The sequence below is a fragment of the Bos taurus genome, chromosome 26 (genome assembly GCF_002263795.3).
Source record: "Bos taurus isolate L1 Dominette 01449 registration number 42190680 breed Hereford chromosome 26, ARS-UCD2.0, whole genome shotgun sequence".
In the NCBI taxonomy this organism is placed as follows: Eukaryota; Metazoa; Chordata; class Mammalia; order Artiodactyla; family Bovidae; genus Bos; species Bos taurus.
The window spans coordinates 5,535,141-5,552,657 of NC_037353.1; the positions used below are offsets into that span (position 1 = coordinate 5,535,141).

General features: G+C 33.2%; 1 protein-coding gene across 1 annotated transcript in view; it reads left to right on the top strand.

Moving 5' to 3' along the window:
* PCDH15 (protocadherin related 15) overlaps nt 1-17,517 on the top strand; it is a 1,060,244-nt gene that overhangs the window by 1,026,087 nt on the left and 16,640 nt on the right. The window contains exons 30-31 of the mRNA XM_059881970.1: nt 1,995-2,213; nt 5,971-6,123. Of these exons, the coding sequence (XP_059737953.1) occupies nt 1,995-2,213; nt 5,971-6,123 (372 nt within the window). The remainder of the gene's footprint in view (nt 1-1,994; nt 2,214-5,970; nt 6,124-17,517) is intronic.

The following is a 17,517-nucleotide window of genomic DNA, read 5'->3' on the forward strand; positions in this document are numbered from 1 at the left end:
TACTATTTGATGGTGAAATTTTGAGCCATTTAAATCTTTCTTTCACATTTCTTTGTATTTTTCACATCAGTATTTTATATTAAAACATGTTTTTAACATGATGTTTTCACTTTGTATGTGCTGTGTAATTACAAATATATAAAAATGTTTATTAATAGCAAAAAAAAGAGTAGTGTGCAAAATATTAGCAGCTATTATCTTTGCATTATGGGCATTTGAGTAATTTTGCTTTTTGAACTATTTTGCTTTTCTATTTTCTATAGTAGGACATTTCATTTTTTATGGATAGAAGTGAAACATGTATAATATCATATATGAAATGAGTCGCCAGTCCAGGTTCGATACACGATACTGGATGCTTGGGGCTGGTGCACTGGGATGACCCAAAGGGATGGTATGGGGAGGGAGGAGGGAGGACGGTTCAGGATGGGGAACACATGTATACCTGTGGCGGATTCATTTTGATATATGGCAAAACCAATACAATATTGTAAAGTTAAAAAAATAATAAAAAAATAAAATGATTTGGGCCAAAAATAAAAAAATAAAAAACAGAGACATTATTTTGCCAACAACAACAAAAAAGAAATTAAAATACAAATACCTAAGACATTTATGGTTTTGTGGTTTTCAGAACATAATTGTTATATGAATATTATAGGATATGTAAAAGATCATTTAAATGTTCCTGAGAATATTTCACCCCACTCCAGTACTCTTGCCTGGAAAAGCCCATGGATGGAGGAGCCTGGTAGGCTGCAGTCCATGGGGTCGCTAAGAGTCGGGCACAACTGAGCAACTTCACTTTCACTTTTCACTTTCCTGCATTGGAGAAGGAAATGGCAACCCACTCCAGTGTTCTGGCCTGGAGAATCCCAGGGACCGGGGAGCCTGGTGGGCTGCCATCTATGGGGTCGCACAGAGTCGGACACGACTGAAGCAACTTAGCAGCAGCAGCATAGGAATCTTTAAAAAAAAATGCCTGCTAATTACAGCATAAAATATGTGAAAAAATTGTTCAGTCTAATTAAATTAAGTAACAATTATTCCTTAATTCTTCTCCCCAACACAATACTCATAGTTGGAAATACATTATTTAGAGAAACGTTTTACAAGAACTACTAGATAAATTGGGCTTCCCAGGTGGCGCTAGTGGGTAAAGAACCTGCCTGCCAGTGTAGGACACATAGAGATGAGGGTTCTATCCCTGGGTTAGGAAAATCCCCTGGAGGAGGGCATGGCAACCCACTCCAGTATTCTGGCCTGGAGAATCCCACAGGTGGAAGAGCCTGGGTCGCAGAGTCAGACAAGGACTTTGCCGGCACGCACTAGATAAATGAACCACCAATTCTTATCATCCTGAGTGTACTGATTTACTGCCTGCATCATTTATTTAGTATTCTTTTTCTAGGCAGAAGAAAATCTTTTAATTTGTTCATTCTTTCCCATAAAAGTATTTTGGTTTGAGATTTGAGAGTGTCGACATTTAGGGTGGTCTGGTGAAACCTAATTAAATACTATGAAGACTTGGTTTGGTATCTCAGATTAGTTTCCATAACTTTGTAACTTTGTGGTCTGCAGTAAATCAGTATTAAGGTTCTATTTTACAGAATTATTTTGAGAACCACAGGAACAAAATGCAGGAAGATATTTTTAAATTGTACCATATAATTTAGAATTTATATTTTATCCCACCTGAATAACTTACTCTAAATAATCTCAGCATAGTGATATAAATTTCAATAACATGGTTACTTTTGCTAAGTCTATAAGCATAGTAACGGTCATTGTTATAAGTATGTTTGATATGTGCACATAGAACTGTTACTCTACTGCTCTTGTTTTTTATATACACTTTTCTTATTCATAATAAGATTTCTGACTCAGCTTATGTTATAATTAAACAAAATATTAAAAGAGATTACCAAAAATATTTTGTTTACTAAAAGGCCTTTTCTGTTAATATTGATTTTACTGTTTATCTAACAATAAAGATTTTTAGATGGCAAACTGCTTGATATCAATAAAGACTTTCAGCCATATTATGGGGAAGGAGGACGCATTCTGGAGATCCGGACTCCAGAGGCAGTGACCAGCATTAAAAAGCGAGGAGAAAGTCTCGGCTATACCGAAGGGGCGCTGCTGGCTCTGGCCTTCATCATCATCCTCTGCTGTATTCCTGCCATCTTGGTGGTTTTGGTCAGCTACAGACAGTAAGTATTGATACTTGCTGAAATACGGACAGCTCCTCAAGAAGGCATATCAAAAACTTGCCTCTGGTAAAATAGCATTGCAGTTGTAAAATATTCATGGTGCAAACATTCTGGGAGTGTGGTATTTTTCTTGTGCCAAATAACCTTCCTTTAAGGGAAAACTACAAACTTTCAATATATTTTTCACAGATTTCTCAGTGTTCCTGTGCTAAAATATTCTTATCTGCCAGGAATATGAGATTACCTCCTATGGTTTCATTTATGCTCTTCATCAGGTTAAGAGCTTTGGGAAGAAAAGTAGTGGAATGTCATATACAGATACCACAGTTGCAAAGGAAGGTTAGGCTAGGTCTTTATCCATACTGTCAAACTTATCCCTATGCAGATATTACAGTTTGAAAAAATCATAGCACAGCATATATAATTTCCCATATGATTTCATCTTTCTTGGGTAGCCTTGATAGAGTCTATATTGTAACTTCTAACATTATATTATAGCTGTACAAATCTTACATTTTTCTAGTCCCTATAGACAAATACATTCATTTAAAATATCTATATTTTTCTTGTTTAGGGTCTTTACAGTAGTCAAGTAAATTTTAGCTAATTTAAACATCTATATTTAAAATAGTCTAGCAAGCAATTTTTTAAATTTGATACTAGATATGGGGAACTTTGTGATAGAGGGCTGTGCTTTTTAAGTATATCCCTATTGATGATGGAGAAGGCAATGGCACCCCACTCCAGCACTCTTGCCTGCAAAATCCCATGGACAGAGGAGCCTGGTGGGCTGCAGTCCATGGGGTCGCTAAGAGTCGGGCACGACTGAGCGACTTCACTTTCACTTTTCACTTTCACATTGGAGAAGGAAATGACAACCCACTCCAGTGTTCTTGCCTGGAGAATCCCAGGGACGGGGGAGCCTGGTGGGCTGCCGTCTATGGGGTCGTACAGAGTTGGACACGACTGAAGCGACTTAGCAGCAGCAGCAACTATTGATGATAAGTGCTAAAAAACAACAACAACAAACTGTGGAATAGGTTAAGAAGAGAGGTAGCCCTGAGGGTGCCACAAAATGAAAATAATTAACAGACAGGAATCATAAATCATATAAATTACTTGACGTAACAAGTAATGGCAGAATGGCTACTCATCATTTAAAATACCTACAGGGAAAGGACTAAAAAAGTCCTTCCATAATCTTAAACTGTTATCTTTGTTCTCTAACAATGAGGATTTTCTATTAAATTAAATAAAGTAAGGTAATTCCAACTTGAAAGTTGAAGAGTGTGCTGTGCATCAACATACTATAGGAATATTTTCTGTCACAAAAGCAATGAGAAATTGCAAATATAACATTTAGGTTGACATATTGGAGTTCAGTATGTGCTTAAATAAGCTGATATGCCAAATCTAAAGCTTGTACACAAACAATAATGGACACATTTTTAGATTATTAAACTATCAATCCAATATTAATCTTCATGTTAAATATGTCTGTATCACAGTTACTTTTTCATCCAACTATTTCTGAAAGGAGATTTATTATATCCTGCTAGCTTTAAAATAAATGAGAAAACTTCTTTTACTTGGCACAGAAGGCAGTGATCAAAACTGAAGCATCCTGGATGTTATGCTAAATAGTCTGAATTTTAACAAAATATTAAAATCCTTAATATTTAAATATTTTAAAGATAATTTATTGTTTTTTAATTCAGTAATCAGCTTGACAATCTAAGAGTAAATTTTGGTTACTCTCTTTTTGTAGATTAACAAAAGTAAACGTGTTATAAAGTAAAATTCTATTATTTTAAAATCTAACTTTTGTACCTTCATTTTCTGCTTATAAATAGATTGGAATGAATGATAATTCTTTCATTTTAAGATGTTTCTTTGAAATTTGCTGTGGATGGAAAACTATGAGTCAAATGTGAAAGTGTCATAAATTTAGTATCCAAGCTTGTCACCTTCCAATTCTAGCTTCAGCTTCAAAGTGAGGACGAGTATAACTGGGGCTTGCTGCCTGACTCCATTTCTTTAATAGTCTTCAAGCATAGTAAACCAAAATGCCAGTTATAAAGATCAGAGCATCTTTAATATTCCATTTCTCTATCAGAGGAAAAACTCACATATGCATGTTTTAATCCAGTGTTTCCTATTCTAACTAGTTTCTTTGTTTTCCTGCAATAAATGTTTTAACAGCTTGTAGGACGGTGACAGTAATAATAAAGTGCTTACCATTTTCACTTTCTGAATTGAAAGACTTAATTATCCTACAATGTCATTAAGTCTGTGTTATTATGAGTTTAACCCATAAATTATTCATAATTTAGATTAATTCAGATGTTAAAATATTATGAATGCAGTGTTTCTCATGTAGCTTTCTCTTTTTTTCTTATTCATTTTTTCCTATTCATTTGCTTTCCCAAACAGGTTTAAAGTGTAAGTATAATTACTAATATGTTGCATATGATTTTATGTGATATGAAAAGAAAAAAAACAGATAATGCTAATAAAGTAGTCAGCCTGCCCAGAACCAGGTATTATTTCTCTACTTCATATTTGTATTTTATATCTGAACTAGTTTTTAGTTGCACGTCCTTTGGTTTGTGTCTGTGTGTGTGTGCCTAGTTGCTCAGTCATGTCCAACTCTCTGTGACCCTGTGGACTATAGCCTGCCAAGTTCCTCAGTCCATGGGGGTTCTCCAGGCAAGAATACTGGAGTTGGTTGCCATGCTCTCCTCCAGTGGATCTTCCCAACCCAGGGGTCGAACCCAGGTTTCCCACATTTAGGCAGATTCTTTACTGTCTGAGCCACAAGAGAAGCCCTTGCGGTTTATGTATATAGAATTAAACTAGTATTAGACAAATGGATACAAGAGGAAGAAATGGGAAAAAGTTTGCCCTGATATCTGCCACCCTTTGGGATTTCGGTTTTGAGGCAAGAATTAACATCAGTATCCAGGAAAGTCAAAAAGAGCAGCCTTGCTCTAATGCAAGAATCACAGGCATTCCTTGGAATCCAAAGAAAATAAAAGCTAACCAAATCTCTCCTAAACATGCACCTCTACACAGTACCTGTAGTATCTAAAATGGGTTTAAAATAATTTTTAAACAAAATAACTTTTCTTTAAATAGATGGAAGACCAATAATAAAAGCCGATTGTATATCTTCTATGGGCTCCTAAGTAGAGCTAGTGGTAAAGAACCCACCCGACAATGAAGGAGACATAAGAAACCTGGGCTCATTCCCTGGTCAGGAAAATCCCCTAGAGAAGAGCATGGCAACTCACTCCAGTATTCTTGCCTGGAGAATCCCATGGACAGAGGAACCAGGCAGGCTATTGTCCAGAGGGTCGCAAAGAGTTCGACACAATTGAAATAACAGCATGTATATGTATCTTTTACATGCCTTATTATGAAAGACATCCATTAAACAACCACCAATTATAAATCACATGTTATAAATATTTTTCCTTCTCCATTTAATATTACCATTTAACTTAATTTGCAAATGTTTCTACTGAATTTACCATTTTTCAAGGACTAAACATTTTAAAGAACTAAGGAGAAGGGGGTTTAAGTAAATGATACTCTGTAGGAACGCTTTTATAATTTTATTACTTAGTAAGTTCAAATATTTGTGTAAAAAATTTTGAGTTCCTCTGATAACTGGACTTTATTATTGAAAGGTAGCCGATTGATAAATATATGATTTCTAAAATGAGTCTTACAAAACCTCCTTACTTTACCAAAGACGCCAAGCTGAGTGCATCAAGACAGCTCGAATCCAGTCTGCCCTGCCGGCGGCTAAACCAGCAGCGCCAGCCCCGACACCAGTGGCCATGCCCCCGCCACCCCCGCCGCCTCCCGGTGCTCATCTCTATGAAGAACTCGGGGACAGCACGATGTAAGTAGACCTTTCAGGGACATCTAGAAATAAATGGGTTTTGATGGATGCTGTGTGGTGAGTATTAAATTTCAACTTGATGTGGAAATACTGCTTACAGCCTATTTTGTTTATTACATTTTTAACATAAAACTGTTAAGATGAAGACCTAAGAAAGTTCAATTGGAGAGTAATAACCAAAAAACTAACAAAAGAACATTAATAATAATAATAATAAAAACTGAGTAACAGGAAAGAAGTTTTCAATTTGAGGAGACATTTGCAGATGAGTAGCTTGAGCATTATATTTAATTTCTAAATCTTCAGAATCAAGGATTTTCCCCCAAATTAAAAATTATGAAAATATTTTTCTCATAAAAAATGAGGAAAATAAAGCACAGTCATAAAATAGTAATTCCTGGTTTGGTACCAAAAGCCGACTCCTGTTTGGTAATCAAAAGTCCACTCTATGGTCTAAAATAATAGACTTTTCTAAGATACTATTTTAAGATGTTATAAAATAGAATTAAAATCTGAATGAAAATAATTAATATCACATATATAATAACTTAGGAATATTCTTTTCATTATATTTCTCTCAAATGAGAATGCTGTTATAACAGTATTTCTCCTGGACTATTTGGAATTGCTAATCAATATTAAATCATCATTTTGAAAAATTATTCCTAATAATTTAAATTATTTAAATTATTCCTAAAAGATTTTATGGCTTTATAGTGTCTTTAATGATGCTACCTCAAACCTGATTCCTTTTGAAGATATTTAACTTGACTATATTGGGAGAAGGAAATGGCAACCTACTCCAATATTCTTGCCTGGAGAATCCTGTGGACAGTGGAGCCTGAAGGGCTGCTGTCCATAGGGTCGCACAGAGTTGGATACTACTGAAGCGACTTAGCAGCAGCAGCAGCAACTTGTCCATATTTAAAAAAAAAATTCAAGATATATCAACATGAAATGCAAAACAACCAAGGATATTATAAAATTTTGAATATGACTAAATTAAATCCAGGAAAACTATTATTAACTGAAATTTGGTGGAATTGAGGGACTAAAACAAATTCTACTGTGTTACATTTGTAGCATTTACTAGTAGGAATAAAGCAAGCCTCAAAAATTATGAAATTTATCTTTTAATGGGAAAATTGTATGAAAACCTAGGTATCAATATTATTAACTATTATATAGGTTATATTGAAAATAGTTTTTAAAATACTAAAACTGAATGCTAAAGTTGAATTTAACAGAACTTAATGCCTCACATGCTACTTCTGGAGTAATGATATAGGATTAATGTTTTAAATATTTTTTTTTCCTTTTGTATAAGTTGGAACGATGGTTTCTTTTTCAATTATTGGTGAATGTTGGAATTGAGCCAATAAGATTTGATTCTAAACACGTTCAAAACTAACAAAAGATTTATGTGTAAAGTTGAATGTGCTTTATTTGAAATTAGCAAGGGTTATATACTAATTTCTATTTAACAAAACAGGAATACTATAACATCACCGGGAATCAGTCAGTGAGGTGGTGATAATTTTCAAAGAGCAACGCTTAGGGACTATTTTTATTTGAAAAATTGTAATAGATAGTAGAGGATTTTGCAATTCCTATTTCTGTTTGTTGAAGTTTTTACGTTTTACATGTTTAATGGTCTTTGACAAATGTTTAAATTATCTATTCAAAAACTTTTTGCAAAAATTCTAGTCATAAACTACTATAAAATAAGCTATCTTCAAATGAATTATAATCAACTATTTTTTAAAAAGACAAAGGGTACCTTGGAAAAAAAAAGTTTCACAAATAATTAACAACTTAGTGTAGACTGAATATTAACTCTGTAGAAGTCATATTCCTTCTAAATGAGACTTATGTCTTCTTTATAAATCAATGTGGACAAATTGTTCACTTCAGACATAGAAGCAATTCTTAGAATCTCATTTTTAAAATTCCGTTTTAGAATTGAAGTTACCCATGTTTAATAGAATCACCCATGTTTAACATTGGAGAAGGAAATGGCAACTCACTCCAGTGTTCTTGCCTGGAGAATCCCAGGGACGGGGGAGCCCTGGTGGGCTGCCATCTATGGGGTCGCACAGAGTCAGACACGACTGAAGTGACTTAGCAGCAGCAGTAGCATGTTTAATAGAGGTGAATTTAACTGTGTATAGGAGAAATTGGGCTGGGCAAAAAATCCATTTGGATTTTTCCATAGGATGTTATGGAAAAAACCAAATGAACTTTTCAACCAACCCAATAGATAGCTAGATGTAATTTTATGTCATAAGACAACCAAATCAATGTCATATGATTTTATCTAAAGCATTATTAAAATTAGTCATATTAATAAATAAAAATATGACACATACATCTTCTCTTTTGATATGAGTATTAAGTATAAAGCATATTCTTGTTAATATTTTCATAACCATCTCAATTTAACTATAGTTAAAACTTTTTTTTTCTATCACATGTTTTCTCTTTCTCACCTGTGGATACATAGGCATAAGTAAGTAAATAATATCATTCTAATACAAGGGCATTAGAAAAAATAAAGATGCAATAGAATAGACTAAGTGCTGTTTTGCTCTATATACAGTAATCTTCATCTTTTACTGTACATTTACTTTTAAAAAGAAAGTTATATTTTCTATACTACATTCCTTCTTTATATCTTGAAATTGCATGAGTTTAAATGTATTCCCAGTGATAGTATGTCTGCTTATGAAGAAAAGTTTAAAAATTCTCTTTGTTTTTATTAAAAATATTTATGGATATCTTTCCATCAAAAATGAGGTGGTATCATTGAATAGATAGTTCTTTCCAAGAAAAATAAATCCAAGAATGTATTTACACAGAAACAACTGCTATATGTCAACCAGATTTTTAAAGACTACTTTTTGTGATTTTGAAAAGCAGTTGCTGTTTGTTTAATCCAAGTTGTCTCCACTTTCTGAATTATTCAGGAGATCCTGACCACCTGTGAGAATTCTCTCTTGCAGTTTGCATTTTTGCCAAATGACACAATAATTATATATCATTATATTGTCTCACCTTTCATCCTGATTTTTCAATGTAGCTTTTACATTTTAATTAAAAATTACTTTGATTTCATCTATACTATGTGCGTAAATATTAAATGATGATAAAAATGAATTGGTTACTCTGAGCTTGAGAAGCAAAGTCGAATGAAAGACTATTTAAAACCCCAAGTCTCCCTGTCTTTCTGGGAGAAGGGTCCCAGTGCTCTCATTGGAGACACTTATTTGTGCTCTTTGACTTATTCCATTTTATTTATGACTCACAGTCACTGTAATTCAGTGACCATGTCTGAGCAAGTCTTTCAGTGATATCAAAACTATCACTATAATAGTATATGTTTTCATTAAAGTGTGGCCTAAAATTTGATCTGTATCATGTTCAAAAGAAATCCAAAAGTCTCCCTTCTTATTTGTAATATTTATAGTGCTTTTTGAATCATTAAGCATAAAATTAAAATGGAAGAAAATAATCTCTGTCAAGATTCTTAAATACAATTTTTCAATTGTGATTTAGAACTCTGTGAGAGAAACCGTCCCATCTGTCTGGAGACTAATTCTCTTAATCTGGAGAGCAGAACATCTTTCTGTATTCTCTTGCAAGCTTTATCTCATATAGGAGAGTACTTTTAACTCCAGGACAGAATTACTAAGATAAGAGACAATGAGCAGGTACTGAATCAGATACAGCTAAGGTTCCATTCCTTAAAACAGTCAATTCTGATCAGTCTTAACCAAGGCAAAGGATATAAAGCCACTGCCCAACATGTTGTTCTGTAACTTGGAAACTTGTGATTTATACTTGAGAGAACTGTTATGTGTGGTCATGGAAACTTCACTGTATCAAACTAACTAAAAAAAGAAAGAGAGAAAGAAAATCAGTGTGTGGATTGACACATTTTTTTTTAATGAAACTTCTTCATGCTACTCCCAGCTCTCTAGCTTTTCCTGGCCTGACTTTTTGAGAACAGAAACATCAAAGTAACGGCTTGCTTCAGTAGATTAGTGTTATTTGGCCTTTTATATTTTGAAGTAGTAATGAGAACCATAAAAACATCTTTCTCATGAAAGCTATTTCACTACCTGTTTCCTTACATTTCATTATCTTCTTTTCTTTCAAGTCTTTTCCTTCTCTACCATTTCCAACAAAGCAGGGAAAATAAATCAGTCTCAGAAGACAGGAAACATCAGCGCTTTTCTTCCCGCACTGTTGAGGCTCACAAGCAGACTCACGTAGATGGATCTCTTAAGAACAGCTGGCCCAGGTCTGCAAGAGATTTCACACTGATGTCTGGTGAGGATGCCTTAAATGCCCACAGTACCATTTACAAGGAATACACAGATCAAAGATCAACAAATTCAGACTTTTTACTAAGAACAGATTTTGTTAAGTCATTTTTACCCAAAACACAAGCCAAGAATGAGTTTCTGAGGGGCCCAAGGGAAAAGATTCAGAGGATGTGGAATCGCCCAACCTGCTTACCTAGGAGACCAATGTGGGAACTTCCTGATAGATCAGAAACCATAGCTCTAAAGCAGTGGCAAAGCAACAGGCAAAAAGCTGAAAATGAAAGCACTGGAACCAATCCAAACGAAAGAGGTAACCGTAGTCCCTTGCTTACAGTCGAAGATGCAGATGTAACAGAAAAAGAGGAAACAGGGGAAAGTGAATCACCGACTATAAAAGGAACGGAGCAGTTGCAGTCTCTACCTTCAGACTCTTCGCTTTCCTCTCCTTGGTCTCACTGCTCTCTCTCCACTTTGCCAACTGTTTCGAGGACTGTGGGACTCAAATCAGAACCTAATGTGGTTGTTTCTCCTGCTGACTGTTCCTTGGAACTTTCTCCTTCAATGCCTTGCATTTTAAATTCTGAGTTCCTTAGCAGAGAGACACCTACTTGTTTGATGACGTTTGAAACCAAAACAGACATTTTTGAAAATCTTCCCTGTCCACCAAAAACCTCTCCTCCCCCTCCTCCTTCTTGTCCTCCCCCTCCTCCTCCTCTTCCTTCTCCTCCTCTTACGCCTCATATCCTTACTCCTTTGGCTGTGTCCAGTCTTCCTCCTTCTAATCCACCTCCTCTTCCTCCACATCTTCTACTTTCTGTTCCCTCTCCTCCTTCCTCTACTTCTCCTCCACCTTTTCTACCTTCACTTCCCCCTCTTCCTCCAGCATCTCCTCCTCGTCCTTCGTTACTGCCTCCTTCAATGTCAGTTCCATCCACCACGTGTGCGTTTACACCAGCTATTGAACGTACTGTCAATGTGACACCAGCCAAGGAAGTGAAATCCTCTATGATACAGTTGTCAACATCAACAACACTGTGTAATGCAAATCCTCAAAGGGAACCAAAAGGCATTCTCAAACATGTAAAAAACTTAGCAGAACTGGAAAAGTCAGTGGCTAACATGTACAGCCAAATAGAAAAAAATAATCCACCAGCACAACTCTCCAAACTTCAAATGAGTTGTCCTTCAGAGACAACAAATACGGAAATGACATCTGAATAAAACCAGGAGAATTTGCACAATATTGTTGAAGGAATTGAAAAACAGTCTCACAGTCATTCTACTACTTCACTGTAATGTTTCTTTTTTAGTTTTAAATGGACAACTCTTTTCTTGACCATAACCTTCTAGTGGAGGCAAATTTGGACATTAAAGAAGATACTATTCTTTTACCCTAAATTCAATGCAATGCTGGTTTTTCCTCATTTTTAATTTAAAAGATTATTAATCTCATCATTACTAACTCATATTATAGAGTTCCCTTAACTTTCTTAACTACGAAGTAGCATTATTTGTCTACATTTATTTAAAAAGTAAGTAATTTCAATCTATTTTTCAGTTGGTATATATGGGCATGAAAGTTAGATATCCAATTTAAACCAATGGCTTGTTTATCATGTTAAGTTTTACATTTACTTTTGATCATAGTTTATATGAGTGTTCCAGGAAGACAGCAGACTGTTACAAATAAGCTAAAAAATGATATCATATGTTCTGCTATTTCCTTGAAGCCTATGTATTTGGTAAGAAGAAATATACCAAAGTAAAATGTTATGTATCTAAAAATGTAGGAGATGACAGACATTATGATATTCCAAAATAAATCTCAGGTATAGATGTAGACATCTGTTTTCTTATAAGAACATCCTTTACTCTGGCTTGCTTTTATCTTACTAGTATGCTTATACATTTGATAAATCTTTTACTTTTTTCAATTGCTGTCTTATTCTATTTATTTCCCATTGTGTTTTCTCTTCCTTTCTTTATAATGGAAATAAATCTTAAATTGTTGACTTTTGTAAGACATTTCATTGTTCCCACTAATGTTTATAAATTGCTCTTTAGCTTTGCTTGTTCACATTATTATATCATTCCTTAATTATAATTTTATCTGAGTCTCCTTCAAAAATAATCTTTATCTCCGGTTTAATAAATTCTAATCAGTTTCATTAAAAGAAAGTTAGCTAAATACCTACAGAGTTTATCTAGTATGAATTTAGTTACTATTTAATCATTAAAAATTATATTTTTCATTGTCTATCAATAATATAAAACATGATTGTCTACTAAAATTTTTTAAAGTGCATAATTGGTTTTATTCCTAGGTACTTTTTTTAAAATTAGTTTTTATTAGGGTATAGTTGTTTTAGTGTTGTGTTAGTTTCTGCTGTACAACAGTGTAAATCAGCTATAGATATACATATATTCCCCTCCTAGTTACTTTTAATTGCTATGGATGAATCATCCAAATTTAGCCTGTAAACATGAATGAAATATAAAAAATTTAAATAGAAATCAAGAAGAAATATATCTGGTGAACTGTCACCAGTTTTATATATGTCTTTCCTCTTTATTTTAGGCAAAGAAAATAATTTATACTCTAAAAAATTTCAATAGTTGTTCTTATATCTTAGAGCTCAACTTGTTAAATTCTTAAAGTCACCAACTAAGCTAAGTACCATCTTGCTATCCTAATGAAAGCTATCTTCAACCATCAAGTAATTACTTTGTTTTTTCCATCTCACACACGGAATAAATTTTACTTACTGGAAATCCTCACTTTGAATACAAGCATAATTGTTTATTATATGCTCCGGTTTTAATATTTTAGGTGATATGTCTGCACAGAGAAAACACAACTCCAAAATATAGGCAAAGTCCTCTTGATAATTGCCATTTTAAGTATATTAATTTAGATCTAGAGCCCTACAATGAATGCATCATTTCATAGGTTTTGTTTAACTCATATCATGTGAAATTTCTTCAAGAATTCGATCTAGCACCCCAGTTAATGATATCAAATAAAAGACTATAAAGTTATCTATTTTCATTAGATCCTCTGCTTCAGATTCTTTTCATCCAAATCAACAGCAATTTTTTTCCTGGGGTTCTTGAACATGATTTTTTTCTCTCTTTCACTGAAAAACTTCAGTTGGAGTTTTTGTTGGCAGCTGGTCATATGCATGAGAACTTGTGCTATTTGGCGGACTCTGACAAGGTATTCTTGACAACTGCATAAACCTTTAATGTGAGTGTGTGTCTTCATGCTATTTTGTATCAGCCATTGGAAATGGAAAAGAAATTTCTTGATAATGCCTTAGAATTATTTGATAATTAAATCTCCAAATGATTACCAAAGAATATAAGAAGTCCAAATAACAATTTTATGTAGGTATATAGCCTTATTAAATTGTTACTTTGTCCTTTTTCATAACCTTTTTATAATTTTAAATTGTTATTAATATTTCATACTTTGCAAATGAAACATCCATTCCCGTGTTTTATGTTTAATCTAGTCTTTCATTGACACATTATATGTAGAAGTTTCCTTCATCATAAAGTCAATTAAAGCATCTTCTACTTGAGATCTAAAAATATTCTGGTATACACTCAAAATATTATTCCTCACCACAACCCCTAAGCTCACGCAACCTGACAGCAAACCTCCAAAAAAGAATATCGTTTTTTCTTCTGCATTTATTATGATTCAGTTAGTGCAGAAGAAATTATTAGGTACCTTATTAAAAGTTATAACTTGTTAACATACACTTTCCTTATTGTTAAAAATAAACAATAATACATACAAAGAGTATAAAATGAAAAATTAATACATATTAGATATAAACTACATGAAAAGATGCATGAGTGTCATATGAATGGTTTTATAAGGATTAATAAGAAGTCATGTTCATTGAAAATACCAGATAACTATACATATTGATTCTGTTGTTTACTTTTTCTGAGTTATGTTTTGCCTTTGAGATAAGACAAAACAATACAAATAGCCAAATAAAAGGCAAGAAAAAGGTTAATGGAAATAGTATAGTTCATCTACTGATATTTTATTTCCTACATTTATGGAATGTAATGCCAATGAAAAGAGGCAATTTAAATATCCTAGAAAATGAAATATAGGTTTTATTGGCTATGACTCGAGTCATTATTAAAACCTAAGTAGGAGCTCTCAACTTTATATATCTCTAAAACATACAAATTGAGTAAAAGTTGAAAATGTCTCAACTTTTAAATGCTTTAAGGTTATCATCCCCCTATTTAACCATACAACATAAGCATCCTGCAAGACCTCCAATGGATGCCTGAAATCTCAAATACTGGACCAAGAGACCACTCATGTTCTGGGAGGGATACAGAAGAATGGAGTGAGACTTCATAATGCTACTCAGAATGCAGTCTAAAACATACCAAATTTCTTTTTAGAATTTTCCATTTAATGTTTTTGGACCATGGTTGACCACGGGTAACTGAAACCACAGATAGATAACCACAGATAAGACAGAACTATTGCAATAAATTGCTGACAGCAATATATGTGTATAAGCATTAGATTACCATTATTACCAACTAGATAACCATTATTAAACCAACAATGCCTTATAATCACTTAAGATGTATTCAAATAAGCAGATTTATCTTATAAAGTCCTTGGAATATTTTAAATAAATTTTCTACAGATTCTTTTGCTGGACTTTAGAGAGTGTTCATAGTAAATTTTCATTGCAGTTGTTTATTAATTTCATATAGCATGGTCAACAGCATTAGTGTAATACTTTAGGTCAAGTGTTTAATGAATAATAAATAAAAATCTTCATAATTAATGACATTGAAAACATTCCATACTTTTTTCCCTCTCAAGTACAGTCAAATGTTTCAACAACTTATAGTCCATTTAACTACATAAATCTCTATGTAATATTGAATGCTTGGCTATTATATTTCTAAAATCTTTTTCATGTCATGTCTAGTAACATAATTGGCATGTAAAGACTAGTCATTATTTTGCATTTATTATTTTTAGAATAATTTGACAAAACAAAAAACCTTACAAACATTTGGAAGAATATGTTCTAGCCATGGAGGTAATATTTTTTGTCCTGTGCCAATATGTTTTTCATGTATCAAGCATATCTTTTCCCCAAATGAGTATCACACATATCAAGACTGGTCTAGGACAGACATGATGTAGAATATTTTTAATCTAACTGATCATAACAGAGTCAATACAGATTGTGTATTGTTTAGTTTTCAGATGGCATGAGAGTCTGGAGTGATAATGGTGTTTAATAATGTAGGCATAAAATCTTGATCTTCCTGTTTTGATACTGCCATAAAATATATTTCTCCTGAGACAATTTTTGAGAAAAAATCACCTTCTCAATTTTTCTATGATTTTCTTAAATTACCTTCATCTATAATTCTATTTTATCTGTAAATCCAGGGTGTTTAATACTGATTTCTTCATTTCTGCCTTGCAGGAGAGGTTATACATCAGAGGTAAGGGTTTTATGGTGCTATGTTACATCAAGGTTACTGGAAAAATATTTATGTTACAGGCAGAACTGATTTACACTCTTTCAAGACTAGGGTATTTCTGTTTATTTAAAAAAAACTTATAAGTATGTTTTGCTATTTATTTTCTTATATGTTTGTTGCTTCTTTGTTCTAGGTTTTAAGCCAATAAGTGAACACAGATAAACTGTTTACCTTTTCAAAGCTAAATTTCTATTTTCTAGAATTATTATCACTCCATATTGTGACATCCCCCCAAATTCCTTTTTCTAAGGCTATAAATCTAAGCTAGAACACTGTTTCTAATTTAGAAACTTTTTAAAAAATCAGTCCAATATTCACTTTTACAACTTTTGAGCTTTTAGAGTTAAAAACAAGTCAGACTATTGTATGGCTTTTTGTGTTAATTTGACTCTTGGTCTGCAGAGAAGATACTGGGTATTCTGACCAATAGTATTTGGTGAACTACACTGTAAGTGGTACTATCAATGAGTTACTGAAAATTTAGTATGAGTTAGCATATAGCTCTTCAGTAAAGAGAATGAAATACGCATATGCCCTGATTGGCTAATGGTTTAGAATGCATAAGTCCTAGATTATTTAAAAATCAAAATGAATGCATTTAACAAAAAAATGATTTTCAGGGATAATTATAACAGCTTACAGATTGAATCAGAATATCTCTAACTTCAACCTCCTACCCCTTTAAGTGAATACCTTAACTGTACTGTCATACTAACATCTGTACTGTGGAATATCTATCGCTTCTGTCAAACAGTTGTTCTATTGGCCATTTTAAGCAGTTGGCTCACTGGTAGGGTTATTTCCTAGAACTTCTCTTCCTACATTCCCAATGCTTACTTTATGACTTATGTTGTATAACCATTCCCTTCAAGAGTTGAGAAGCCAAAATTTGAATCTGTGTATGTTTTCAACTAGTTATAGTACAGATTATTATGAAACAGATCAGTAGAAAGTGTATTTTAAAAAATGTGAGTAAAGTGAGGAGGCAGTGAGAAGTGGTCTCCAAAAACTAAGGAAGAACAATTTCCTTAATCACAGAAGAATTTCTGAAAACATGTTTAAATCTTGACTTCAAACAATCCACGTTTTGTAAAAATGAAAAATGAGAGCATGTCTTGAATATAATGATAAATTCATTAGAACCATATCATTTTTTTGTGTGCCCTACCCTTCTTCCTAATGAACCTGATTGTATATAAATGTGACTGGGGAGAAAAAGAGGGACAATTTAAAACAAGGTTAAATTTGTTAAAATGAATTGTGTAATACTTAAAATTCTTCAGAACCGTAAATGACTCTTTTGCTATGTAGCTTAACCCAAAAAAATATTTATAGATTTTTATTTATTAAGATTATTAAGTTTGATGTTAATTGAAACAATGATGAAATTAAAGCACATTAATTATGTTCCAAAATAAATAGTCAAAATATCACTTAATGCTGTTAATAGCTATCACATGACTAATAAATTGTATCCCAAGGTAACCGGTTTTAAGCTGTGACCTTTTTTTCTCTC